At 42.7% G+C, this 27,171-nt stretch overlaps 1 protein-coding gene across 1 annotated transcript in view; it reads right to left on the bottom strand.

Annotated features, from left to right (window-relative positions):
- Nucleotides 1-27,171, bottom strand: part of TEX14 (testis expressed 14, intercellular bridge forming factor) — a gene marked incomplete at its 3' end in the record, with an annotated part of 67,766 nt that overhangs the window by 11,845 nt on the left and 28,750 nt on the right. Inside the window, exons 11-26 of the mRNA XM_084237953.1 lie at nucleotides 25,613-25,803; nucleotides 25,044-25,194; nucleotides 23,618-24,531; nucleotides 21,155-21,261; nucleotides 18,619-18,744; nucleotides 18,341-18,429; nucleotides 16,991-17,284; nucleotides 15,465-15,565; nucleotides 12,679-12,798; nucleotides 10,547-10,586; nucleotides 8,019-8,100; nucleotides 5,343-5,405; nucleotides 3,758-3,885; nucleotides 3,005-3,207; nucleotides 1,905-2,001; nucleotides 91-165 (exon numbers count right to left, since the gene is read on the bottom strand). Of these exons, the coding sequence (XP_084094079.1) occupies nucleotides 91-165; nucleotides 1,905-2,001; nucleotides 3,005-3,207; nucleotides 3,758-3,885; nucleotides 5,343-5,405; nucleotides 8,019-8,100; nucleotides 10,547-10,586; nucleotides 12,679-12,798; nucleotides 15,465-15,565; nucleotides 16,991-17,284; nucleotides 18,341-18,429; nucleotides 18,619-18,744; nucleotides 21,155-21,261; nucleotides 23,618-24,531; nucleotides 25,044-25,194; nucleotides 25,613-25,803 (2,781 nt within the window). The remainder of the gene's footprint in view (nucleotides 1-90; nucleotides 166-1,904; nucleotides 2,002-3,004; nucleotides 3,208-3,757; nucleotides 3,886-5,342; nucleotides 5,406-8,018; nucleotides 8,101-10,546; nucleotides 10,587-12,678; nucleotides 12,799-15,464; nucleotides 15,566-16,990; nucleotides 17,285-18,340; nucleotides 18,430-18,618; nucleotides 18,745-21,154; nucleotides 21,262-23,617; nucleotides 24,532-25,043; nucleotides 25,195-25,612; nucleotides 25,804-27,171) is intronic.

Genomic DNA, 27,171 nt, shown 5'->3' with positions numbered 1-27,171 from the left:
CTGCTCACACCTGAGACAGGAAATCATGTCGTGGTCAGTGACCAGCCCTAACAGGGGCAGGAAGCATAATCTATATTGAACATCCCTTACCGATTTCGTCAAGTAGCTCCTGGGATGGTGGCGGTAGTTCATCAATGTGATGCTGTGAGATGGCTTCTACTAGTTCTTCAAAAAGATAAATGGGAAAATGACGTAATACCTTCCTGGACCTCAACTGGACTTTCTAGGTTCCAACATGGATTTGATTTAGGAGTTCATGATGAAACAAACTATGGATTTTCTAGGCTCCCACATGGATTTGATTTAGTATTTCTCAACAATGAAACAAACTAAGGTGAGGAGAAAGTCTTTCACATTATTATTATTTCTATTTGAGACCTAATCTGTGAGTGGTCTAGCTCCCCCTTTTACCCAAACCCTTTCCTATATCACCCCTTAACCCAATTCTGCTTGATCTGAACCTCTCCATCCCCAAGGATACTTGAAGTAGGTGAAGTACTTACAAAGGGGTTGGGGGACCAATCTGGGCTAGCACTTCTGGAGGGATATAGAGGTTGTAGACCAGTCAGAGTGAACCAAAAAATCATGAATTGTGAAGACTCTCTCTATAGATTACCAAGCCAGGGATAAACTAAGAGACACACTTTGGGTCTTTCCCTAAGAGCTCAATTATAAGATCAACTGAGCATAAATCACAAAATCCCCATGCACTGGCAGAAATTCTAAGAGTTGCATCAAAGACATAAGACATTAAAATTAATGCAGTAGGGCCTCCCTGGTGGCGCAAGGGATTAAGCACCGCACCATGAAGCGATCCACAGCCTCTGCAGCACAAGTTCGATCCCCCACCAGCAAGGGATGGCACAGCAGACCTCTCCTCTTTTGCCCGGTGCTCCCCTCAGCAGTGTGTTTTAGTCGGTCTGCCTGTTCTGTTCCCTGCTCTGTCTCTGGTGAATCCTCTCAACCCCTCACATCTCTGGCCTGTACCCCAGCCAGCTCTTGTATGCATAAATAAATAAATCTTTAAAAAAAAATTAATGCAGCAAAGGCAGTATGTCTCAAGAGCTGTTAATACTCTCTCACACCCTTTGATTTTGAAACTGTCTTCTAAGTATCTATCCTAAGGAAAGGATCAGAGGTGCAGATAAATTTTTACAAAGAGCAAAAATTAGGAAACCATATAAATCTCTAATTTAAGGGCATGGTTAAGCAACACAAGTAGAACGGGCTATTTTGTAGCCATGACTTATATTTGTAAATGATTTTTAATGACAAGGGAAAATACTCAAAATATATCATCAACAAAAAGAAGTAGATCAAAGCTGATTATCATATAATCTCATCTCTGCTAAAAATATGTTTCTGTACATTTCTAAAAGCATGAAAAAGATATGTAACAAAAAAGTACATCAGGATAAAAAATGCTAAGGTTAAATGGTGGTTTTCTTTTTTAAGCTCTTCATTATTTTCCAGGTTTTCTACAATGAGTACATTTTACTTTTATAATCAGGAGCGGAGGCAGTAATAGCATTTTCATTTGAATCTAATGCAGCATCAAAGATGAGAATAGGGCCTCCCCCATGGCGCAGCGGTTGAGCGCTGGGCTGCGAAGCTGCCTGCAGCCTCTGCAGCGCTAGTTCCATCCCCAGCCGCTGGCGAGGGTCCCACATGGCACGGCAGACCTCTCCTGTCGTGCCCGCTGCTCCCCTCAGCAGTGTATTTCATCAGTCTGCCTGTTCTGCTCCCCACTCTGGCTCTGGTGAATTCTCTCACCCTCCCGTACTTCTGACTATACCCAGTGCTTGTATAAATGGATGAATAAATCTTTAAAAAAAAAAAAAAAGATGAGAATAAGGCTCCTGACTGACTATCATGAACTTATATTTTGATATTAAACACAGTACCTTTTGGCAAGCTTCTTTTCTGGGTGGCATGGAATAAGGTGTCAGGTGCTTTAGCAATGACAGAAGAACCAGTCCTGGTAAATGCAGACAACCTTTTCTACAAGATATAAACATGGTAATTTACACTTGGTATTAAGTAAAAAAGTCTGTGAAGCTCAATCACTTCCAAGATTAAGCTTGCATGTCACTGATGAAATAAGATAAAATAAGTCACTTGTAGCTTGAGTCAAACTTATTCAAATGTCACCCTCCAGGGAAGCCTTCTCACCTCTCTTGATTTCTGTAGCACTCAGTACCTACCTTTATACTCCAGCCTTTCTCACTAAGCTGTGCGGCCCTATGGGGCAGGGACTGTGTCTTCTGTATTCATACCTCTTTTCCTAGAAGAGGGCCTGGCACTTAGAACCAGCCCAATTAACACTTGTTAAATAAAGCCACAAAAATTCTTTGTCATTTCTCTATTTCAAAGTGAAATAGAGTCAAATATAAGTCAAAAGCCCAAAAGAAGATGATTTTTATTTAAGGTCCACAGCAAGTAATTGATTGGTCCACAGGATGGTCAGTTAGGTTTCAGTAAGTAAAGAACTTAATAGTGTTCTTGGAAACTACACATATGAAATATGAAGTGGGGGAGGGGAGGAGGAAGAGAAAATACAGGAGGGGGGAGGAGGGAAGAGAGGAGAAGATAGTATACAATTATGTGTTTTTGCTGCAGACTATTAGTTCAGGAGTTCAGAGAAGGGGTGGTAAACCAAAACTCTCAGAGGACTTTAAATATGAAGCAGAACTGGAACCTCCTCAAGTGGGCTGGGTATGGTCAAAGAGAACAATGGAGGTGAAGGTAGTATCATAAGCTGTGACAGAAGTGGGCTGTTTAGATAAACTGTCAAGCATTACATAGGAGGGAGAAAGGGGAATTAAAGCACAAAACCCAAGATCTATCCTGTAACACAGGCTCCAGGGGGAGCCCCAGGAAAGCCTGGAGATTAAAGCATAGTTCTTATTTTCTTTGTAAAATGGATTTGGAGAAATCTTGGCACTTTAGATCACTGAGGCCTCTGGGTTTCCAGATATGTGTAACACAGGGTTAGAATACTTACATCAGTCAGTCTTGAAGGGGAAGTTTCGGAAGACATAAGAAGGGAATCTAGACTCTTAGCTTTCTCTCGAACAGATATATATTTATCAGACCAAGTTCGAAACGATTCTTGACTGTTACAGAAGGAGGTAGATCCTGTTTTACCCTGAAGTGTGATACTTTCAAGGCAGTCTTTGTACCTACTGGCAGCTGAAGAAATGGATCCTGTTGTAGAAAAGATGGCAGTAAGAGTCTGGATCCCTTACATTATTTAAAAACAAAAACCCACAAAATTCTTACACCCATACCAAGGATTCTAAATTGTTAATAACTAAAATACTCAACGATCTGAGGCACAGTTCCTCAGATATAAAAAAAAAAAAAATGACAGTCTGTATAGACTTGGCCATCAACACAAAGGGAGATTATTTAAACTACCATTTATTGAAAATAACAATATTAAGAGAGGATATTTGATGCTGGCTGTATGTAGCTATAGGATCAAATCTGTATATGTTTAAGCACAACTTACAAACTAGAGAATCCTAAGCTTTTGCACCAAATGCAATAGTGATTAGAGTACACAGCAGACCTTGCACTGGTGATTCTCTACCATGAAAGTGAAAAACCTTCCAGCTGCTCCCTCTCCCTGTGGCTTATGCCCTTAAGTAACACCCCTGCACTGGGAGCAAACATGAGCTGGTTTCCCATAGTCATTGGGCAGGAGCTGTTAACTCTTCTCCCCAAAATGCTTCTCATCCCAGCAGGTGATTACCTGGGCTAAGCGGAGTGCTGACACTAGTAGGTGCATGTTTTATTTTGGGTGTTTTGCATGAAATTTCTTTAAAAGAACCATCTCGTTCACAGGAGATACTAGATAGGTCTTGAATGTCTGTCAATGATCTAAAGAATTAAAACAAAAGCATATAGTAATTAGAAGAAAATATTTCAAAAAATTAAACAGTATGTTCCTGGGAGTTGTTTTTTTTTAACTTCTTCTGGTTTTTTAAAGATTTATTTATTTATGCACACAAGAGCTGGGGTACAGGCCAGAGGTGCAGGGGGTGAGAGGTTTCACTAGAGACAGAGTGGGGAACAGAATAGGCAGAATGACCGAAAGCACATTGCTGAGGGGAGCAGCGGGCGAGTCAGGAGAGGTCTGCTGCATCATGAGGGTTGCTCTCTAGCCAGTCAGGGATCGAACTCCAGCGCTGCAGAAGCTGTGGACTGCTCCATAGTGCGGTGCTTAACCCCTTGTGCCACCAGGGAGGCCCTCCTGGGAGTTATTTTTTAAGTCTGATCTTGACCAAAATCTTAATTTAACATGAGGCCAAAATTAGAGAATATCTTATAGTTGTTTGTTTTATTGCATGTCTTTGTTATGCATTTCTCTTTTCACCATTTGAGACCATTCTTTTAGGTCAATTTTATGGCTTTGAAAAACCCAAAATACTTAATTTTATCTTATATATCTTAAAGAGAATATTATAAAAAGAAATCCTATCTTTAAACATATCTCTACAGCTGAAAATAAACCATTTCCATAAATGAAAGGATATTTATGTGGAAAACAGATTGAATCTATCTCAAGTATAAACTTTTATTATTATTATCACTGTGTTTCCTTGAGTGTAAGATGCTGTTAATTATAGATCACATTACCATAATAAAATCTTTTCATAGTTCACATCATCAACTTAATAAAAGCTTTTGGTAGAGAATAAACATGCTCACATTAATTGTATACATAAAAATGGGAAGAATGGGGCCTCCCTGGTGGCGAAAGAGTTAAGCACAGCACTGTGACGCTATCCACAGCCTCTGCAGCACAGAGTTGGCCAGGGAGCTACCCATATGGGACAGCAGACCTCTCCTGACTCGCCCGCTGCTCCCCTCAGCAGTGTACTTCAGTCAGTCTGCCTGTTCTGCTCCCCACTCTGGTGAATCCTCTCACCCCCCACACCTCTGGCCTATACCCCAGTTTTTATATTAATAAATAAATCTTTAAAAAAACATGGAAAGAATGTAGGGCATCCCTGGTGGTGCAAGGTATCGGCAGCCACTGCAGTATGAGTATGATCTCCGGCCAGGGAGCTAACCCAATTGGCATAGTAGACCACCCCTGTCTCGCCCACTGCTCCCCTCAGCAGTGTATTTCACCTGTTCTGCTCCCCACTCTGTCTCTGGCGCATCCTCTCACCCCCACACCTCTGGCTTACACCCCAGCTCTTGTATACATAAATAAATAAAATAAATCTTTAAAAACAATGGGAAGAATGTAGACCGTTCCAACAAGGAACTACTATTCCCCAAAACCAAGACTTTACAACCCATGCTTAGGCAACCTTTGAAGGCCATACATGTTTTTCTCTTTCAGTTCCTTTGGTGACTCCTTCAATGTCTCCTCTTGTTCATCCTCAGTACTATAAAAGAGAAAGCAAGAAAATCACATGACTCCCCTGTCAACAAAGTGCATAACTTGGTACCAAGGACCAGTTTACCAGTCCTGTGTGAGAAGCAGTGGGAAGGACATGGCAAGTGTGAGTTCTGGTTCTGGCTCTGCTGTGACTAGCCCTGTGTTCTCAGGCATGTCTGGGCTTCAGTTTCCTCTCCAGAGACTGAATAAATCCTTTCTACGGGTTAGTTCATCTGAAATCAGTCAATAATGTTACATGACAGTGAGTTTCTAAGGAATTCAATGGAACATGGATTTTGCCGAGACTGGAGGTTGGAGGATGGGGCAAAGACCTGAGGACTTAGCAACTGTGAGAGCTTCCTTGAACAGAGTGTCAAATGATGTCAACAGAGGTTTAAGCCAAAAATCAGCCAGAAAATAAAGAAGACAAACTTAACTTGTTTCTACTTTAAGCACTATTTAGGATTCAGTTCTAATATTTGATGAACAACTGACTATAAGCCAGATCCCAGGTTAAATCATTCCATACATTCTCACATTTTTCATATCTGCAACAATCCCGTGAAACCAAAACTATAGAGTATGGATTTGTGGATTTGACCCTGAGTTACGACTGTAAATTCTGCTCATTATTTATTTTTCCTTCCAAGTACATAGTAAGACAGCATTTTTGGCACCCTAATTTATATAAATGGCCACATGACTTGTTGTAACCAATGAAATTTGAGTGAAAGTGATATGAATCACTTTGGGGCAAAAACTTTAGAAGCAGCACTCAATTCACCATGTTCCCTTTTGCCTGCTTCAGTAATCAAGGAAGCACAAAGATGGAGACTCCTGTCTGATCACCTTCAGCCAAGCCATCCCATGATAGACATGAAGCATGAGCAAAAAAGAAATTTTTATTGTTTTTTTTTTTTTTGGGGGGGTGCTCCCTGGTAGTGCAAGGGGTTAAGACACAGCACTATGAAGCTATCTGCAGCCACTGTTGCATGAGTTTGATCCCTGGACAGGGAGGTGACCCATATGGTGCAGCAGACCACTCCTGACTTGTCAGCTGCTCCCCTCAACAGTGTATTTCAGTAAATCCACCTGCTCCACTCCGCACTCTGTCTCTGGTGAATCCTCTCACCCCCCACACCTCTGACCTGTACCCCAGTTGTTGTATGCATAAATAAATCTTTAAAAAAAAGAAATTTTTGTTGTTTAAACAGTTAAAAATTGTGGGTTTGTTCATTATGTATCAATTGCATGATCTAGCCTATCCCAACAGATACTGACATAATGGGGATGACAGTATGTACATATATATACTGTTGTAGGAATTAAATCTGACAAAACAGAGTGCCTGCATATGGTAGCTGCTTAGGAAATACTAGTGATCATTATTATATGTAAGGAAATTGAGGTGGGGGAAGTAAATTGAATGCTATTTGCCAGGCACTTTATATCCATATTAATTTTTTTCTTTTTTTAAGATTTATTTTTATTTTTATACAAGAACTGGGGTACAGGTCAGAGGCGTGGGACGGTGAGAGGATTCACCAGAGACAGAGTGGGGAGCAGAACAGGCAGATGGACAGAAGCACACTGCTGAGGGGAGCAGCGGGCGCGACAGGAAAGGTCTGCTGCACCATGTGGGATTCCCCCTGTCCGGCCGGGAATCGAACTAGCGCTACAGAGGCTGCAGACAGCTTTACAGCACTGCGTTCAACCTGCTGCGCCACCAGGGAAGCTCCAATTTTTTATTTTTGAATTAAACTTTCTATTTTGAGGTAACTGTAGAGTCATATGGTAGCACCTTACAGATCTACAGAACAGTACCCTGACCACAGTGCAGACAGGGATACAGTCACCCTACAAAACAGCTCCACTGCCTGCCAGGATTCCACACATTGCCCTTTTATGGCCAGTCTACTTCCCTCTTATTCTCCACTCCTTCCTTAACTCCTGGAAGTCCCTCCTCCTGTTATTTCTATAGTCTTGTCATTTTAAGAATGTTTTATAAGTGGAATCATATAGTAAGTAAGTATTGGGGACCTCTTTTTTCACTCAGCATAATTCTTGCAGATAGTTCCCAGTTGCCGCAAGTACCAAGCGTTGATTCTTTTTATTGCCGAGGAGCAGCCCAGCATCTGGATGTACCACAGTCAGCTGAATCATTCATTTGTTGGACAACATCTGGGTTTCCAGTCCGTGGCTATTACAAATAAAGCTGCCACAAACATCTGTGTATGTGTCTGTACAAACAAAAATCTTCATTTCTCTGGAATAAAGCCTGGGGGTTATATCATTACTCTTAATCGCTTTGTCAACATTCCCAGTAAGGCTTCTTATTCTTATATTATAAATCTGGAAATAGAAAAAAGGCGTGGGGAAACTTGACTGTGGTCACACGGCTAGAAAGGCTAAGTCAGGGTCTGAATGCAGATAATGGTTCCTTTTCATGACCCCTCATAATTCTACGGAACAAGGCTTAACAAAGCTGAGCCGACTTTGCTAACATAACAGCTAGTACGTCTGACAATAAGCAATATATAAATATGGGTCAGTTATGGGATATAATTTAATATTGCTTCTGTGAGTCTGAAACTGTGAATAAGATTATAACAGCACATACCTTCGTATAGGTTGAAACTGAGACTGAGTTGAAACCTCAGCATTCTTTCCAGGGCTTTTTCTCACTGGGAACTTTTCTTCACCTTAAAAAATAAATTAAATGCATTTTAAACTGGATTTTTGCCAACCCAGATTATTATTTTCATTCCCTAGAATTTCCTGTGGTCTGGTTCAGAATGAGAAATAATCTGGATAGACAAAGCGCTTGCCTAATTGGGTTTGGATTGAGTGCTGCAAAGAGGTTTTTGCTCTGAACATTTATTTTCCTTGCTCAGAGGGGAGAACTATATTCTGACACTCAGAATACAATCAAGCCATTTACTGGCCTTTCAGTTATAACTGCAGTTATTTATGGAGACAAATGTTGTTTTGTTTTTGCAGGAAGGCAAACTGACCTGGTTCCTGTCAACAGACACTAGAGGGCGCTGGAACCAAGAACTGTTTGTTCAATAAAGATTTCAAATAGAAAAAACCATTGGCTGGAAATTCCCAGAGTGCTAACTGTGCCTTTGGCCATGAAACACCACTCAAAGAGTGGGGGTGAGGCTTCAGTACTAAGGGGCAATTCAACTGTCCTCTGTGCTCCTTGATGTCAGACTCTGAAAATACTTCCTCCCCAATTCTCAACAAGGCTTTGCAGACCCTGGACAGACCAGGCTAATATCCATTTTCTTTCCCACGATTGTATTGCTCTGTTTTACAGAGACGGTGATAGACAGCAACTCCCCTATTGGCGAAAAAAAGCTCACAGCCCCTCTAACCCTTGTTCAGGCAGTCTGGTGGGTAATGGCCACCTTTAGCAGGTACCAAGGGATTCTGAGAACCATGGGAAAAGCATCAGGGTTCTTCTTGGGACTTTCTTCCAAATACCCAGAGATTATAAAGGAATTTCTAATAAGCACAACTTAGAGCCAAAGGAGAACTCAGAGATCTTTTGAGTCTGACCCTCTCCTTTACTTTACATAAAGGGAGAGTAGGGCATGGAGTAAAGTAAGGTGACTTGCCGAAGGTCACACAGAAAGTCAGTGGCCAAATTGGCCTTGGAGCCCAGCATGTGTCCGTCTCTTCATGTTTTTCAGATGTTTCTATTGAATCTGCTTTACTTTTCTGTCTGCCTGCCCACTTCTCCAGTCCCACTCAACCCTCTTCTGAACACAAGTGAAACAGCCCTGTACAGGCCAGGCTCACAAAGAAAGTGACTGTGGACAGAGGCTCTGCAGAAAGAGGCGGGTGGCCCAAGACCCGGGTCTGAAGACTTATAAAGTATATTGTCCTGAGAAATTAACTATTTATATAAAAGCTTACAGCTTCTGAAAATGGCCCCCTCCTGTGATGGGGGTCTGGATCAGGTGGAAGAGGGGAGGTAGAGCACACAGCAGGTATAGGGGTAAGCCAAGTTCAGAACCTGAGCCCATAATGCCTGTGTTCAGGGTGTTGAGGACATGACAATGGACTCCCCAGGGTTTGGTGGGTGGATAACTTTTTTTTTTTTTTTTTTTTTTTTTTTTTCAAACATCAATTTGAGGTAGTTTTTTTTTTTTTTTTTTAAGTTTTTTTTTTTTTATAGAGGCATGTTTTTATTTATTTATTTTTATTTGTTTGTTTTTTTTTTGTTTATACATGCACTGGGTACAGTCAGAAGCGCGGGAGGGTGAGAGAATTCACCAGAGCCAGAGTGGGGAGCAGAGCAGGCAGAAGGACCGAAGTACACTGCTGAGGGGAGCAGCGGGCGGCAGGAGAGGTCTGCGCGCCATGTGGGACCCTCCTCCCGTGGCCGGGAAGCAGCCGGGGATCGAACCGGCGCCACGGAGGCCGCGGGCAGCTTCGCAACCCAGCGCTCAACCGCTGCGCCACCTGGGAGGCCCTGGGTGGATAACTTTTAAAATAGATACGCAAAGGTGCACATTTTTTAAAATGCCTGTATCAGAGCCAATAGTTTACTTAAATCTTGCCTTGTGCCATAATCTGGCTGCTGATTCAAGGTTAGTTCCCCATGTTACAGAAAGCAGCCGTTAAGTTATACAGAACCCAAGGACTCCCAATGGGAGGATGTTATGTTGACCCTGCACAGCTTTTATCAATTCTTTTGCTATGCTGCTAAGCAATCAAAGGAAAATGATGGCAAAACTCTGCCTTGTGGGGTAGAGAAAGATATGGACACCTAATTCTAGTTTGTGCCATGTCAGTACCTAGCCATGTGGCTTGGGCAAATCCCTCAGGTATCTAGCTAGACACCTGCCATGGGCCATGAATGAAACAAATCTAGTGAAAGACCAAGGGAAAAAAAGCAGCAACTGCTATCTACACTCAGACTGCAAGCGGAGGTATAAATAGCATGATGTGTGGATGTCAGAGGCTGGTGAGATACAGGGCATTCATTCTAATGAGGAGAATCTCAGACACACAATGAAAGTCCTAGATGAGGTGCTCCCCAAGGACAGTTTCAGCCCTAACCATCTGTCATCCGTAAAGTGAAGGCAAATAATGCTCATAGTCATCTACCGGAGGCTTGAGGTTGGGCAAACGCACCTTGTATTCCTTTAAAATTCTCTTCTATGGGACTCGAGGTCTATAAAAGAATGAAGAAAGAACACAGAAAAGACTTTCACTGGAGGCAGATATCATCAAAAGGTCAAGAGAATTTCTTGATGTTCTTAAAACTTGATAACCTATATAAGGTCCCCACATCTTTTGTAGAAAAAGAACAAACCTACTTTGAAGGCATAAAATCTTTGTGCTCAATACAGCACAAAGAACAGGCTTCCCTGCTCTTCTCATTGTGAGGGGGACTGTGGGACTTCTCTCTTCTTTGTATCATTTTTCCCTCCATACCCCAACCTTCCAAGAGAGATTATTTTGATTCATGAGAGTTTTATCAGAAGAGCCAAAGAAGAGTAAAGAACGGCCACCTCTGCAAAGTTACTCTATGGGGTGAGAAGCCAGAATCCTTGTTCGAGTGTTTTGAGGAGAGGTTGTGACTAGATGGAACCACAAGGTGGCATTTTGGGGAAACGTTCCCTTTCTTGATTTGGGGTTGGTTACATGAGTGTGTTCCATTTGTGAAAGTTCATTAGCTGTACCCAAGATCTAAGCACTTTTCTCTATATTATACGTTTTTGGACAAGTACATAAATACATATTATATGCAATATCTGTGTGTGTGTGTGTGTGTATAATTTTGTTAAAGATTTTCTTAACATTTCAGTCTGCCCACAGTAAAATCAAGAAAATATAAAGGGGGGGAAGCAAGGGGAGAGGAAGGACTATGGTCAAAATAAGGGGGGGGGTGTGCAATTGTATGGGGAATATAACCAAAATTATAATGCATACATTGTGCAAAAATGAAGAAAGATGTAAGAATTATATAAAATATTAATTTAAAAAAAAAGAAAACATAAAGGACCCATAAGGGAAATATGCTCTGAGTTTTCAAAAGTGCAGACAAGTGGAAATTATGCTTTGTGACACATCGCTGAATTCCTGTCAGCCGAATGGTTGTAGCTGACATGTATAGTCCTCTTTCCTTACTCCATCTTCCATGTTTGTAAAAGATCCCCAAAAGGTGGTGGATGAGAGGGGTACTGAGGTAGAAATCACATAAATAAGTAGGAGCATTCGGGGGCTTTCATTTTGTCAATGAAAATAATCTGTACAAACAGGTTCTTGCAAAAGCGAGAGGCAGCTCCCCGAGAAAGCCCAGAGTCTGGACAGCCTCACAGCCCCCGCTGAGCCCTGGCTTCCTATCCCCACATCTATGGGTCACCAGTTCTTCTTCACAAAGAAATGTAAGAGCAGGCCTTCTCTTCCCCACAGGAAGGATGTGTGGATTAGATAACATGACAAAAAATGTTCTGTGAAAAAGACAAAGTGCTGCACAATAGCGGGAACCACAACTTGGGGAGAAATGGCACATGACCTTCCATTCTCAAAAATCTTATTTTTCAGATTTTTTAAAAACACATGAAACTGCTGGTAAATCAACATTATACACGTTTATGTGGTAAGCTATTTTTCTCAATAAACGTAATTTAAAAGAGGCCATGGAGGGAGTTGAAAATATACTTTACCCGTGGGCCTCCCCTGGTGGCGCAGGCAGTTGAGCGCAGCGCTATGAAGCTGTCCACAGCCTCTGCAGGGCCATTTCGATCCCCGCCTGCCAGCAAGGGTCCCACATGGCCCGGCAGACCTCTCCTGTCGTGCCCGCTGCTCCCCTCAGCAGTGTATTTCATCAGTCTGCCTGTTCTGTTTCCCGCTCTGTCTCTGCTGGATCCTCTCACCCTCCCGCGCATCTGGCCTGTACCCCGGTTCTTGTATAAATAAATAAATAAATCTTAAAAAAAAAAAGGTGGCGGTCCCTGGTGGCGCACCAGACTATGAAGCTAGCCACAGACTCTGCAACATGAGTTCGATCCCCGGCTGGCCAGGGAGCAATCCACATGGCAAAGCAGACCTCTCCTGTCTTGTCCGCTGCTCCCCTCAGTAGTGTGCTTCAGTCAGTCTGTCTGTTCTGTTCCCCACTGTCTCTGGTGAATCCTCTCACCCTCCGGATCACTGGCCTGTACCCCAAATCTTGTATGCATAAATAAATATTTTTTTAAAAAAAGAAAAGAAAAAAAAGAAATGAAAAAGAAAATATACTTTACCCTGACCTGTGATTTTACCTCTAGAGCTAAGTTTTCTTGTGCAGTCAAGGAGTAAAAATATTCATGGTCTGGAGTTAAAAATTCCTCTGTTATCTCCTCAGAAGACTCTGGTGAGCAAGTTGATTGCACGGATTGATCCTATTAATAATGTAGGAAATCACTCTTAAGTTGGTGTTCATTGTAAATAAAGCCCTTTATAGTAGGAAGCAGTGTTAGTGATGGGTTATCTAAAAACACCAGCAGTCAGGGTAATACTCTCTGAGCCAGCCCCTTCCTGCCTACTTCACCCCTGCCCCAGCCCTACTTCCCCCAATGAGCTAGAAACTACCTAGAGCAAGGATGGAGGCATGGCAGCCCTAAGCCTCAGTGACCGAGCTGCACAATGAGGTAGGGGGGGTTGCCAGGGGGCAGGCAACCATTCCATTTTTATTTATAGAATTTATTTATTTGTGCACAAGAACTGGGGTACAGGCCAGAGGTGCAGGGGGGTGAGAGGATTCACCAGAGAAAGAGTGGGGAAAAGAACAGGCAGACTGAAATACACTGCTAAAGGGAGCAGCAGGTGAGGCAGGAGAGGTCTGCTGCGCCATGTGGGTTAGTTCCCTGGCCAGCCGGTGATCGAATTCATGTTGCAGTGGCTGGCTACAGATAGTTTCATAGGTTGCACCTTAACCCCTTGCACCACCAGGGAGGTCCCATTCTGTTTTTCAATTCTCAGAAAGGACAAGGCCCTAGATAACTCAAACTGGGGGCCAAATTTAAACACCCATCATGATCCTCAATGGCACTGCCTGTCCTCAGGAAGAGGCTAAGAATGCTCAAAACTGGAAAGTTCCTCAGGTATTCCAGTTTAAAAACAAGTGAAAGGGCAGGATTTTAAAAATAGCTATGCAATCTCAATAACAAAATAAATTAATAGTTATTACTTCGGCATTCACCCCTTGCTTTTCTGCCTATTTCTCTGTGGTCAGGCCCTGATTATCACATGGCCTCTCCTCACATTCCATCATCCCTTTGCAGAAGTTTTGTGATTTGCTGGGACATTGCTTTTCCACATACTTCCTCTTTCTAAGCACTTAGCAATTTTCTCTCCTTTACCTCTTGTATCAAATTGAAATTTCTCAGACAATCTGCTTCCCCTATCTTCCCCACTTCTCTGACAAGCCTGCTTCTCCCACCAAGTCAATATGCTTATGTATAATGGCCTTCTTGGCCTCATGTATAAGGAAAAATAAATTGTCCTATGAGTGGTAATTGTGCTATAATTAAATATAATAGTATGTTCTTTGAAAGACTTGAAATATTGTCACTATTGTGTTTTTATATTATTTCATTCTCAATTATTGTTTATGTTCTTTCAGTGATTGTGGTCCCGAGTTAATGATGGTTTTAAAAATCTTGGTTCCTTAGGCTGGCTGGTTCACAGCCCAGTTGCATGCTTAAAGGATGTTGTTAAACCTCAGAAACAAAGCTGTATCTTCAATACAGATGCTAGAAAATGACAGGATTCCACAGATCCTGCTGAGGAGCTGTCAGGCATGAAAACATTCCTTCTACTGGGTTAGAGGTGAATTTGGATCTTAGAGGATATTCCAGGTGAAGGCACAGTCCTCACAATTCCTACGGTAAGCTGACCTCAGTCACATGTTGAGCCATGAGTTTTGGTATCTAACTTCAAACTAGTTGGTCTTGTCTACCCAACTACACAGGAAGCTCCAGGGCCAAAATTGAATCTGACTTGTCTGTTCTCCCCAAGTCCCAAGATCTACAATGCTTTAAGTTGAATTGACTCAAAAAAGCACTGGGCGGGCCTCCCTGGTGGCGCAGGCGGTTGAGCGCCAAGCTGTGTAGCTGTCTGCAGCCTCTGCAGTGTCGGTTCAATCCCAGCCAGCTGGCGAGAATCCCACATGGTGAAGCAGACCTCTCCTCTCTCACCCACTGCTCCCCTCAGCAGTGTATTTCGTCAGTCTGCCTGTTTTGTTCCCCGCTCTGTCTCTGGTAAATCCTCTCACCCTTCCACGCATCTGGCCTGTACCCCGGTTCTTGTATAAATAAATCTTAAAAAAAAAAAAAAAAAAAGCACTGGGCAAGGGGACTCCCTAGTGGCATAGGGGTTAAATCTCAGCACTATCACCAAGCATTGCTGCATGAGTTTGCTCCTCAGCCAGGGAGGTGACCCATATGGCACAGCAGACCTCTCCTGTCTCACCTGCTGCTCCCTTCAGCAGTGTATTTCAGTAGATCTGCCTGTTCTGCTCCCTACCCTGTCTCTGGTGAATCTTCTTACCCACCCCGCCCCCCACCTCTGGCCTACACCCCAGCTTCCGTATGCATACATAAATAAATCTTAAAAAAAAAAGAAAGAAAGAAGGGCCTCCCGAGTGGCACAAGGGGTTAAGTTGCAACCTATGAAGCTATTCGCAGCCTCTGCAGCACAAGTTCGATCCCCGGCTGGCCAGAGAGCAACCCACATGGCACAGCAGACCTCTCCTGACTCACCTGCTGCTCCCCTCAGCAGTGTATTTGAATAGATCCACCTGTTCTGCTCCCCACTGTCTCTGGTGAATCCTCTCACCCCACCCCACACCTCTGGCCTGTACCCCAGCTCTTGGATGAATAAATAAATCAAAAAAAAAAAAAAAGAAAGAAAGAAACATTTATAATTAAAAACATTTATAATTAAAAATTATCCAACAGAAAAGAGTTACTACAGATATAATTTCAATGTTATAATATGTAATAACTCAGTTCTACTTTATTAGGTCTCTGGGTTCAACCTGGCTGTCGGGGTCATGACTACTTACACTGCAAGATTTCTCAATGAGAGCAGATGCCTCAGAACTTGCTTGAAAGACTTCATTGTGCTCTGGCTGCCCGTTTTTCCCAAGCGACAGATGCCTGATACCTAAAAATCATACAACCAGAGTCAAAATCATTCAGCGATATTCACAGGACATGGAAGGGCTGAAAGGTGGCCCCGAAAGGTGAGAGAAGAAATGCCATGGATTCTGCCGTGGGTGGCCCACCCTACATATTGGATCCAGTCCAGACAGTGAACACTGTTTAGCCTGGCTCCAGCACATTGCTCTGGATCATTATCCTTTTTAAAAATGATTCTTGACAGGGTCTCCCCTGTCAAGGGGAGGCAGTTGAACAGACAGTTGAGTGCAGCACTGTGAAACTGTCTGCAGCCTTTGGGTGCCGGTTTGATTCCCGGCGGGCCAGTGAGATTCCCACATGGCGCGGCAGACCTCTCCTGTCTCGCCCGCTGCTCCCGTCAGCAGTGTATTTCCGTCAGTCTACCTGTTCTGTTCCCCATTCTGTTTCTGGTGAATCCTCTCACCCTCCCGTGCATCTGGCCTGTACCCCGGTTCTTGTATAAATAAATAAATCTTTAAAAAAAAAAAAAAGAATGATCCTTGACAAAGCAAAGATTCTAAATACCAGAAAGAAAAAAAACACCACCAACCCAATAGATCTCTACCTAAGATAAACAATCATTTTAGATGTACCTTTAACTTGCAAACAACTGGGAGATAATATCCTATGCTATGATGGCAAGCAATTACCAGGTAGAAATACACTGCCTCCAGTTTTAGCCCACAAATCTCTAACAGTGATGACAGTAAATGTCATTTTTCTCAAGAAAAGTATTGGATGGTTTCACTTATAGGAGGTATTTAGGGAAACCAAACAAGGAGTAGGGAAAGAAAAAAAAAAAAAGCAGACAAAACTAGCAGGCAAACCATAAATTAGAGACATACAGCAGAGAATGGGGAGGGAGCGGGATCAAAATAGGTGAAGGAAAAGCACAAGAGACCATGGTTGATGGTTCATGGGTGACTTGGTGGTGGAATTTTATGGGAATTACAACTGAGAGGAAAAATCGAACATTACACAAAAATGAACAATGATGTAAATATTTAAATAAATATATTTAATTTTTAAAAATGCCATTTTGCTCTAGAGTCCTCTGGCATAGACTATCTAGGAGACAGTGGAATTTTTCTGGTTTAAAATGCAATTAAAGAAACAGGCAGCAGGGAGTGGCCATTGCCCTGAGGTAAGGAAGGTTCCATTCCTTGCCAAGTCAGACCCAGGACCAGGGTCAATGCATGGAGATTATTTTACTTCCTTTGGACAAATGAGTTTGTTCCAGTAATTGAAAAATTGAGTATTTCTTTACCCATAGGTAGGACAGGTATATCAAAGAGTATACTGCTTCCCCCTGGGTTCCCAGGTAGATGGAAAAGGAGAGCAAATCCAGCAAAAGAAATATATTCAAAGAGATTTACTTATTTTTAAGAGCCAGTAGCTTGATAATGCTCACCTATCCCAATTTCTCCAACTGAAAATAAGCTTCGAGACCCAAATTGTCTGCCATTCTGGTCACTGTTGTGGTCACTGTTGTCCTTTTTGTCATACTTGGCATTTTCATCATTTTTTCTGGGGTAATCTATTGCTGGCTGCCAATCAGCATTCTCTGGGTCCTTGATGGGGATCAGGGGCAGGGGATTCAGCTTGTTTTCAGCCTCATTCTCTACAGTCAAACAACTATGAGAATGCCAAGGAGGTACCACCAGCTGCCCAGTAGCTGCTTTCTCTGCCATTTCTTTCACCTCCACTGGACAGAAGAGAAAGCAGCATTTAAAACATTGTGAATATTGCAAACAAAATCTTTTGATTAAAGAGTCACGCAAAAATTGCCTTTTCAGAATAGCATCATCTTTATCTTGCTGTTTAGCTGGAAGCGGGTGTGGGAGAGACTAGATGACAGAGGGAAGAGCAGAATTTCAATTAGTTTTAGTCCTTGTGGCTGAATTTCAGAGTGGAAGGCAGCAAAAACTTGTAGATGGAGTTCTGAAGCCCCCACTCTGAAGAAACTAATGGAAAGGATTCTATTCGACTTTGTCCTTTATAGACTCTGAATTCATACTTTGAGAGTATATATATACACATGAGTGTTTTCATTCCCACATGTCCTGTACTTTTGCTAATGTCACTTAACATTAATATTAAAAAACATAGCCACACTGTACCCTCTTAAGCTTACAAGATAAAACTAATACAAATAATAATACTCAGGGCCTAACCCGTAGCGCAGCAGTTGAGCGTTGGGCTGCGAAGCTGCCCGCAGCCTCTGCAGCACCAGTTCCATCCCCAGCCACCTGCAAGGGTCCCACATGGCGCACAGACCTCTCCTGCTGCAACCGCTGCTCCTCAGCAGTGTACCTCGGTCCCTCTGCCTGTTCTGCTCCCCACTCTGGCTCTGGTGAATTCTCTCACCCTCCCGCACTTCTGACTGTATCCAGTGCTTGTATAAATAAATAAATAAATCTTTAAAAAAAAAGAATACTCACCAGATACATGAAAGCAACACTGCACACACTCTACTTTAATAATGTTTATATTAAGTACGTACTGTTTTGGTTGTTAAATGATATGAATAAATATATATTGAAAAATAGAAAAATGTTTCCTGTAAAGTCTACAAAGGAAAAAAACTTCCTTTTTGCAGTTAGTAATCAAAAATTCCTTGCTTTTAAAATGTAATGATCTAACAGAGAGAAAAAATGTGAGAGGACAGGGCAATACAGGCTGTGTACTTAGCAATAACAAACAGGTTGAAATCTGAACAGCCTTTAAATTTCATTTCAACAACCCATGACTTCATACTCACTTTCCCATTTTAAGTGTATCTCTCCATCATCTTCACTATGTCTTGACTTTGCATTATAGATTTCAGAAGACACAGATTCCACACCGACCCTAAAGTCCACAGGTTTTGGAGAAAGTTGGGGAACAGAATGAACACAAACACTTAGTTTGCTCAAGATCCGGCGCATCAGACCCTCCCAGGAACCGCCCCTCCTCTCAGTCACTCCTGGGCTGGCATTGACTCCTGCCCTCCACCAGGGGGCACCACACAACCCAGTGTTCGACTATGATGCTCCTTACCTGGTAGAGCTCTGGCAGAGGCTGGATGACACAGGAGGTCCCTGAGGGTGACCTGCCACAGTGAAGAGTGCACTATTTAGCTGTGTTGCTTTGGCTCGGACACTGGACTCTCTAGGCCTTCCCTGGCTAAGAAATGAAAGAACAGGGATGAAGAGTTCTAAGGTATTTTTGAGTTTCCAAGCTCAAATTTCATGATTCTAAGAGTACACATGGGACATTTTCAGAGATAACAGGACCCCACAATTGAAACACAGTTTCACCAGACAGAATCCTTATCCCTGGGCTGATGAGGAGTCCCCCGGGGCCCACCCTCCAACATGGCACAGGACACAGATGATGATTTAGTAACTTCTGCCTTTTGATCAGAAGTCTCTGCAACAGGTCCATCTGCCTATCAATGATGGTACAAAAACTAACATTTGCAAAGATGATCTTAAAGCACCAAGGATTCTGAAGAACATTCAACTACCTTCAGCCCAACTTCAATAAGTTCCAGATCCTGACTTGTCATAAGCTAGCTGACTTTGGCAAACTTCAGTCTCTCTAAGCCAAGGATTCCTCATCAGCAAAACAAGGGAGACTATATAATCTAAATATCTATATATTCACCTATATAATCTAAATATCCTGATTATATAGTTGTCTATATATAGTTGTCTTATATTATATATTAAGCTAACTCTGAAAATGTGTGGTGTGGCATATACATAAATTCCTGTTATCCACAATGTGCTACTCCTTCGTGGGACCAGAAAGCAGAGACTGTTGAATCAGAAAGGTCAGATCTGGTCAGTTTCTTTAAGGAGCAACTTGGCAACATCTTTCAAGAATCTTTAACATGCTCAAACCCTTTGAACTAATAACTGCTTCTGAAAATCTATGGAGGCCATGTTCCAAAATGCAGAAAAAGTTTTATTGACAAGTCACCGTGGCCCTGTTTATATCAGAAATAACCTAAAATTCAACAGGAGGGATATCCAACAATTTCAAACTAAGTTTACAGGAAGTTTTTTAGTAACATGGGATAATGCTCATGTTCTAACATAAAGTGAAAAATCAGGATATAGGATAGCATACACACATTTAATTATAATTTTCAGCATACAAAAAGACTAGGTACATTGGTAGCAAAAAGGTTCCATTTCTTTGATTTATTTTTTGTTCTTCTGGGGGAGAGGGTGGAACTGGACAGCTTTTGCTTTGTCATCTTTTTTTTTTTTTTTAAAGATTTATTTATTTATTTATTTATACAAGCGAGAGGTCTGTGCGCCATGTGGGACCCTCCTCCAGTGGCCGGGGAGCAGCCAGGGATTGAACCTGCGCTGCAGAGGCTGCAGGCAGCTTCTCAACCCAGCGCTCAACCGCTGCGCCACCGGGGAGGACCTGCTTTGTCATCTTATGGCTACACTGGTCTATCCATGATGTGAGAGCTAAACCACCTGATGTCAGTTAGGTTGTTCTTCAATAATTCCCTTTGTGAAGGTAAAATACACCAATCTAAAATGTTTGGGTATTTCCTTGATTCTCCTTCATGTACATATTCAATGGTATGAACAGAACAGCAAACTCCTGTCATTTGTCTCAATCACCACTAGGGGGAAGAGGAACAAGAAGTTATTTTTTTCCAAAACTGACTTCAAGGCTGTGGATTAATGCTATCATGTAACCACTGAAACAGAAAACTAAAATTGATATACTAGTCTATCTGGAAAGATATTTTCTGACCCCTTTTAGAAGTTCCCCTGTGGAAAATTTGCTTTACCCTATTTCTTAAAAGCCCTGTGTTTAGATATGACTACCTTCCATCCACATGGTCTGAAGCCACTTTATTTCACTCAACTGGCTGGCAATCAGAGGCCAGGTTAACAGTGACATTGCTCAACTCCACCTCTGGAGTCAGTGACTCTGGTTTCTGAGTAGTCTGGTTTCTGGAGCATTGGCAAATGAAATACCTGATGTTTCTTTTTGTAGGAAAAACAGTCTGAACAGTTTTGGAAAGGCAAGCAGCTTCACTTCTGACAACTAGTGAGCTCTGTCTGATTAACTTGCCAACCACTTCACCTCTGATGTCTCCTACATCAAATTATACCTCCAGGGCCTCCCTGGTGGCGCAAGGGGTTAAGACGCAACCTATGAAGCTGTCCGCAGCCTCTGCAGCACAAGTTCAATCTCCAGCTGGTCAGGGAGCAGCCCACATGGTGCAGCAGACCTCTCCTGTCTCACCCACTGCTCCCCTCAGCAGTGTATTTCAGTCAGTCTGCTTGTTCTGTTCCCCACTATGTCTCTGGTGAATCCTCTCTCTCTCACACACACACCTCTGGCTTGTACCCCAGATCTTGAATGCATAAATAAATAAATCTTTAAAAAAATTACACCTCCATCCATTACACCACTGTTTATTTATAAGAGAATTTATATCTATTCTTCATCACTCAGTCTCTTTGTCACTAGCTCTATGTCAATCATTAAGTGGCCTCAATATCACATGGGAGTCTAAAGACAGGTGACACAAGGACTAATAAAAATGTTAACTCACCTGCTGGAATTTTGGCTCCTGCTTCTTTCCAAGCTGCCCTTGGCTCCCTGCATAGACAGAAACTGTTCGCACATGCTCTGTTTCCCAGCGCCACAAAGATCCGAAACCTTTAAAAGCAGTAAACATGCTTCAGTGCTTTGGATTTCTCTCCTCTTTATTCACATTTTATTTTCAAAGATATTCTTGCTAAATGTATAGAAATAAACAGGCCTTTCATGTTTCCTATCTAGGAGATCTCTCTCTTACCTGGAGGCCTTTATGGATAAATGTTGCCCCCCCCCCTTTCTTATCAGCCCAGTCCTTACAGGGTTAAGTGAAGAATGAGCAGACAAGAGACACTGAAAATTAAAAAGCTTTCCTTTGTACATTCCCCTTAGGTATTATTAAGGCAGCAGGCTTTGATGTAGGACACCCAGGCCTGGGTTCCAGCCTAAGCCTGAGAGAGCCGGTGCTTCAGTTTCCTCATCCATAAGACAGGGACAGGGACACATGCCTGAATCCACCAATGCGGATGCTATGAATATAAATAAAGGCTACAATACTTCAGAAACAGTAGAACTAAAAGAAATCTAACCTATGCCCTTTATCTGAAAGACTTTTGAGTGTGTTTATTACAAACAAACAGTTAATTGTATCTTCTAACATATTGAACATTAACGCAACAAATGTGGGGCTTGGGGATGGTAGCAAGGTATCTCAAAATGTCAAGATGCATTAAAAATAATCATTTCACTAAAGCATGTGCTCTCAAGGCCTTTGCATGGGGGTAAGGACTCCTCAGCAATATCTGAGACAGGGCTGAGACTAGTTTTTAAGACTTCAACTTCAGCTTTCGTTTGAGAAGCCAGCAGCCATGCTTTATAGAGGCCTGGGTGGGTCTATTTAGTGAAGATGAGAAATCAAGGGCAGAAAGAGGCCACTTGAAGCCCAAGGCAGCAGACATGTAACTGAAGTTTCTTGCCCAGTCCAACTGAATGCTGTTGTATGAGAAATCCCAGCCCATGTCACATGAAGAAGAGCCACCTACATAAGCCCTGCCAAATTCCTGACTCACAGAGTTGTAAGAAATAATAAACCATTTATTTTAAGCCACTACATTTGGAGCTTTTTTTTTTTTTGGTTACAAAAAAAAACCAAAACATATTATAATAAAAGGTATTTCTAAACAAGAAAAGGTTTTCTAGCTAACTCTAGTTTTCAGTGGAAAAAGAAATACTAGAATCTAAGTTAATTCTTTGTGCTTTCTCTTTAGATAGAAACAAGTATCAATGTTTTTCCAAATATTCAAGTGAACATGAAGCCTCACTGAAATTCAGCAGGTCACAGAGAAAGAACACTACGCCAAGAATCAAGAAACTGCCCCCCCAAACAACTGGGCTCTGACAGTAGAGAAGCAAGACTGGGGTGAAGGGAGCTACCTGCTCTGTGCAGGCAATAAAGGGGGTACGGTGTCTGTGGAGAATTTTAAAATAATAATAAAGCCCACTCAAAGTTGGCTTGCTTGTCATCCCAATGCGCCAGCAATTCTAAGTTCAGTAATAAAAGTTCTCCCAATGCAGCCAGGCTCTCCTATTCCAGCCCCACCTCAGTAACAACATGGTAACTCGGAAAGTTGAAGTCACTGAGTTTGAACTTCATACCCTGTAAAATTCTATGATTCAAAAGGCAGCAAGCTTTCTGTGTGATCCTCTTCAAATTCATTCCTTTATTTACCCCTTCATTCCTTCAATGACCATTTACTGAGTACTTTCAATGTGTCAAGCACCTTACCAGGCGCTGGGACAAAGAATAAGTAAGACCTGGCCCTGTTCTCAAGGAATTTGTGGAACAGCCACTTTAGATCTCACTACGCTTCAGGCTAAGCCAAGTCAGCTCCCACAGCATCTTCCCTAACCACCAGGTCACTCTGTCCCCCACTGGTGTTCGAGTGACTCACAGGTCAAACCTATAATTCATTCATCATTATATCCCAGGGTCTAATATATCACCTCTGGCTCTATTAATGTTTACTGAATGAATGAATGAAATAATATAAAATGGAGATTAATACTTGCCCAAGATACCATGCATAGAGACCATGTAAACCACGTAAAATTGCCAGTACTGGCTCTGGTGAATTCTCTCACCCTCCCGCGCTTCTGACTGTACCCAGTGCATGTATAAACAAAAAACAAAACAAACAAACAAACAAATAAAACATGCCTCTATAAAATAAAAAAAAAAATTGCCAGTACTTATTCTGACCTTCAAAACAGCAATTTCATATGGTACAATCTGAGAAATCTGAATTTACAAAGGGCATGGGCTCTGTGTTGAGTTTGGAATGGCTGATGAAGAGTATCTACCTTGGGATTCTATCCTAATGGCTTTGTTTCCCAAGACCAAGAATCTATGAGTTGGTTGTATGCTGAATCTGGCTCCAGATCCCATGGGGCTGCCCTGTCTCCCACTTCTTAGCTTTACCTGATGGTTCTTCTCTGCCTGATCCCCAGTGCTTTCTTCAGAGACTTCGATGAGAGCTTTACAACCACAGCTACTTCTCTTCCTGGACCTTTTGCCAAAATTTCCCCCTTGAAAGTCTCTCACTGTTCTTGGAGACCTAGCTGGGCTCAGGCAATTGCCCCCAGTGTCCAGCTGCTGGCCTCCTGGCAGCTGCATGACAGGAGGAATATAGCTCAAAGCTGGGGGGCCCAGAGCTGAAAGTGAGTTATAGACATGCGTAAACTCTCTTGAAGAAGCCCACAAAGACCTGCACTCCTCCTGATCCTTCTGTATCATCTCAAGCTTGTCTATTTTCTGTTGGGTGTTCCTCAGCAAATCAGCATTCTGGTGCATTAACGTCTGTGCAATCTTGAGATTTAGCACACACTTACTGATGTATTCTTCGGTCATGGACCTACTGTTCACATTGCCCCTGGCTTCTCTGGTTGGCTCACACAAACTGGGTGAACTCAGTGAACCATTTTGCCAGTTAAAGTCCTCAAAGGAGTGCTCTGTGCCAGCTTCCGAAGAGCTGTCATCTTCATGGCAAAAACAGCATGCCTCTCTCTCCATTTTATCCAACTCTTCTTCCATGGACTTCAGTTCATCTATCTGGTCTGAGCTAACCTCCTCAAGAGCTGAGCCAGTTCCTAGGCATTCTTTGTCATCACCCATGTCCAGGCAGCTTGAGTAAATTTCATTGATTTCAAAGCTGCAGAGGCTTGCCTGCCCTGGGCTGGGGCTCCTGGCCTCTTCTGCCCCAGAGCAAGCAAAAAAAGCAGTGTCTCGGTTTTGAGTCTCCTTAGCTATCAGACCTGGATCTGGGGCCTGCGGATCTGGTGTTGCTTTCTCAATGGGAGAAGAGTGACTCCTTGGTGAGTGGCGCTGACTGCCTGCTGGAAAGAATAGCAACATGCAACAGGTTAAAGTGATCACAGAGGAGAAGCAACCTTGGCTTGTTGCTCAAGCAGCATAAAAACGCACAAAGAGTTTTTTTCATTTTCCTGCTTCCTTCCCAGCTGTAGAAGATGATTGGGTACGCTCATATTTCTAAGTGGCAGAATTAAAATGGCAAGAAATTTCCTTTTTTATACTGTTTCAAATTTTCTATATTGAGGAGACTGTAGATTTAAATTTAAAAACCATCATTTTTATTAGGAAGCAATTAGATAAATTCCTGAGAGTAATCATGCTAGAAATAAATTGGTTGTTACTTGTTGGTTCTGGAAGTAACCAAGGTGTGTATGGACTCCAAAATGTTTAACTTAGTAATTTTTAGGCTCCTGGTTTTCCCCTAAGGCTTCTGTATTTTTTCAGCGTAAGTGACATTTACAGTTTGGAAGATCTGCAGGTTGTGGTTCTCAGAACACACTCATAATAATGCCTAACCTACGGGTGAAGGCGATACCTGTTTCCTTCAGTTCTTTTATTTCCAAGTCAGAGGTCTCTTTTGCATATTCTGAAGTAAGTCCTAGACAGACATTGGCATCAGGGTGGGGTTCATAACTTTGTACCCTGGGACTCCCAGTTGGCTGAGTTCTCTGGGCCTCAATAAAATCCTATATTAAGGGAGAGATTGTTAAGAACATATCTGCAATCATCTGAATGCTAATGGTGTTTTAGAAACAGATCTAGGTATTAAATAAACTCCCTCTTGTTCCTGTTGGGTAGACTGACTGTAGCTCTAATTAGCTAATCCAGCATTATGACCAATATTTAAAAAGTAAAAACAATCGCTCTCATTCACTAAATGACACTATGTGCCTGTGGGGGTTATTACCAGTCGACCTTCCCCACCTCCTCCTCAATTCTCTGCAGCCCTCACCTAAGTTAAGTAATTAGGTGTCTCTCGGGAACATGGGGAGGAAATGAGAATTTCAGAGACTTACAACTTGGTCTTTAGTTTCTATTTGGTCTAGTCCCTACTCCTATAAAATGAGTAAACAGAAATAGACTCCTAACAACTTCGAAGCTTACCTTTAAGTCATTCTTCAGAATATACTGGATATCTTGAAGGTTCAAAGTTCGGTCTTTTGACTTGATCTGGATGCCTGAGTTGACAATATCATAGTAAGGTTTTGGAAGCCTGACATCAGCTTCTAAATAATTTCCCAAGACTATGGTTTCTTTAATAACTGAGCCATCTAAGCCATTCCAGGGTATGCTGTCTGTTAAAGAAATTGCCACAGGAAGAAATAACATTAAGAAATCAGATGAAATTGGTGGCCTTAGTCAAGTCTCTCAACCCCTTTAAACATTTTATTACTCCTTTAAACATTTATTTCTCTGTTAAAAATAAGTACCTGTAAGCCCAATCACAAATAAGAAATCACTTTACCCCTCTACCAGAATCATGGACACACAGGCTCCCCACAGAGGGTAGCAGAGCTGGGAACTACAGGGGTTTCGTGGCATCAGGCTGTGTGGTCCAATGCATTCATGTTACAGAGCCGTGATCCTGCACCAGAGACTGTGAACACCATTACCTGGGGGCTGATTCTCACTTATCCCCACAGTTAATATGGCTAAACTGCGGGTGTGTGTCCCTCTCCTGAACGATTCCTCTGTCTTCAGATGTGTGACCATTTCCTTCACATTAAGTCCTGCAGGACTTTTCTGTCTGTCAAGTGCCACTGCATTAGACACGGAGCCAGAGTGGGCTTCATCTCACAGTTTGCTTCTCAAAGGCTAGTTTTCTCTCTTCATTTACAAGTTAAGGGGAGCCTCAGAGAGATCCCTAGGCACTGATACTAAAATCCATCTTAAAAATTTTACTTGGGGGCCTCCCTGGTGGCGCAGGCGGTTGAGTGCTGCACTGTGAGGCTGTCTGCAGCCTCTGCAGTGCGGGTTCGATCCTAGCCGGCTGGCCAGCGAGAATCCCACATGGCGCAGCAGACCTCTCCTGTCTTGCCCGCTACTCCCCTCAGCAGTGTATTTCATCAGTCTGCCTGTTCTGTTCCCTGCTCTGTCTCTGGTGAATCCTCTCACCCTCCCACGCATCTGGCCTCTACCGCAGTTCTTGTATAAAAATAAATAAATCTTAAAAAAAAAAGTTTTTACTTGGGCCTCCCCGGTGGCGCAGCGGGTTGAGCACCGCACTGTGAAGCTGTCCACAGCCTCCGCAGCATGGGTTCAATTCCGGCTGGACAGAGAGAAACCCACATGGCGTGGCAGACCTCTCCTGTCTCACCTGCTGCTCCCCTCAGCAGTGTATTTCAGTCAGTCTGCCTGTTCTGTTCCCCGCTCTGTCCCTGGTGGATTCTCTCACCCTCTCGCACCTCTGATCTGTACCCCAGTTCTTATATAAATTAATCTTTAAAAAAAATTTTACTTGGAGCCTCCCTGGTGGCACAGGTGGTTGGCACAGCACCGTGAAGCTGTTGGCAGCCTCTGCAGTGTGGGTTCAATCCTGGCTAGCTGGGAAGATACCCACATGGTGCAGCAGACCTACCATATTTCGCCCACTGTTCCCCTCAGCAGTGTATTTCAGTCAGTCTGCCAGTTCTGTTCCCCGCTCTGTCTCTGGTAAATCCTCT

Source organism: Talpa europaea, assembly GCF_964194135.1.
Source record: "Talpa europaea genome assembly, chromosome: 7".
In the NCBI taxonomy this organism is placed as follows: domain Eukaryota; kingdom Metazoa; phylum Chordata; class Mammalia; order Eulipotyphla; family Talpidae; genus Talpa; species Talpa europaea.
The sequence above is the reverse complement of the archived record's forward strand: the minus strand, read 5'-3'. Positions and strand labels throughout refer to the sequence as shown.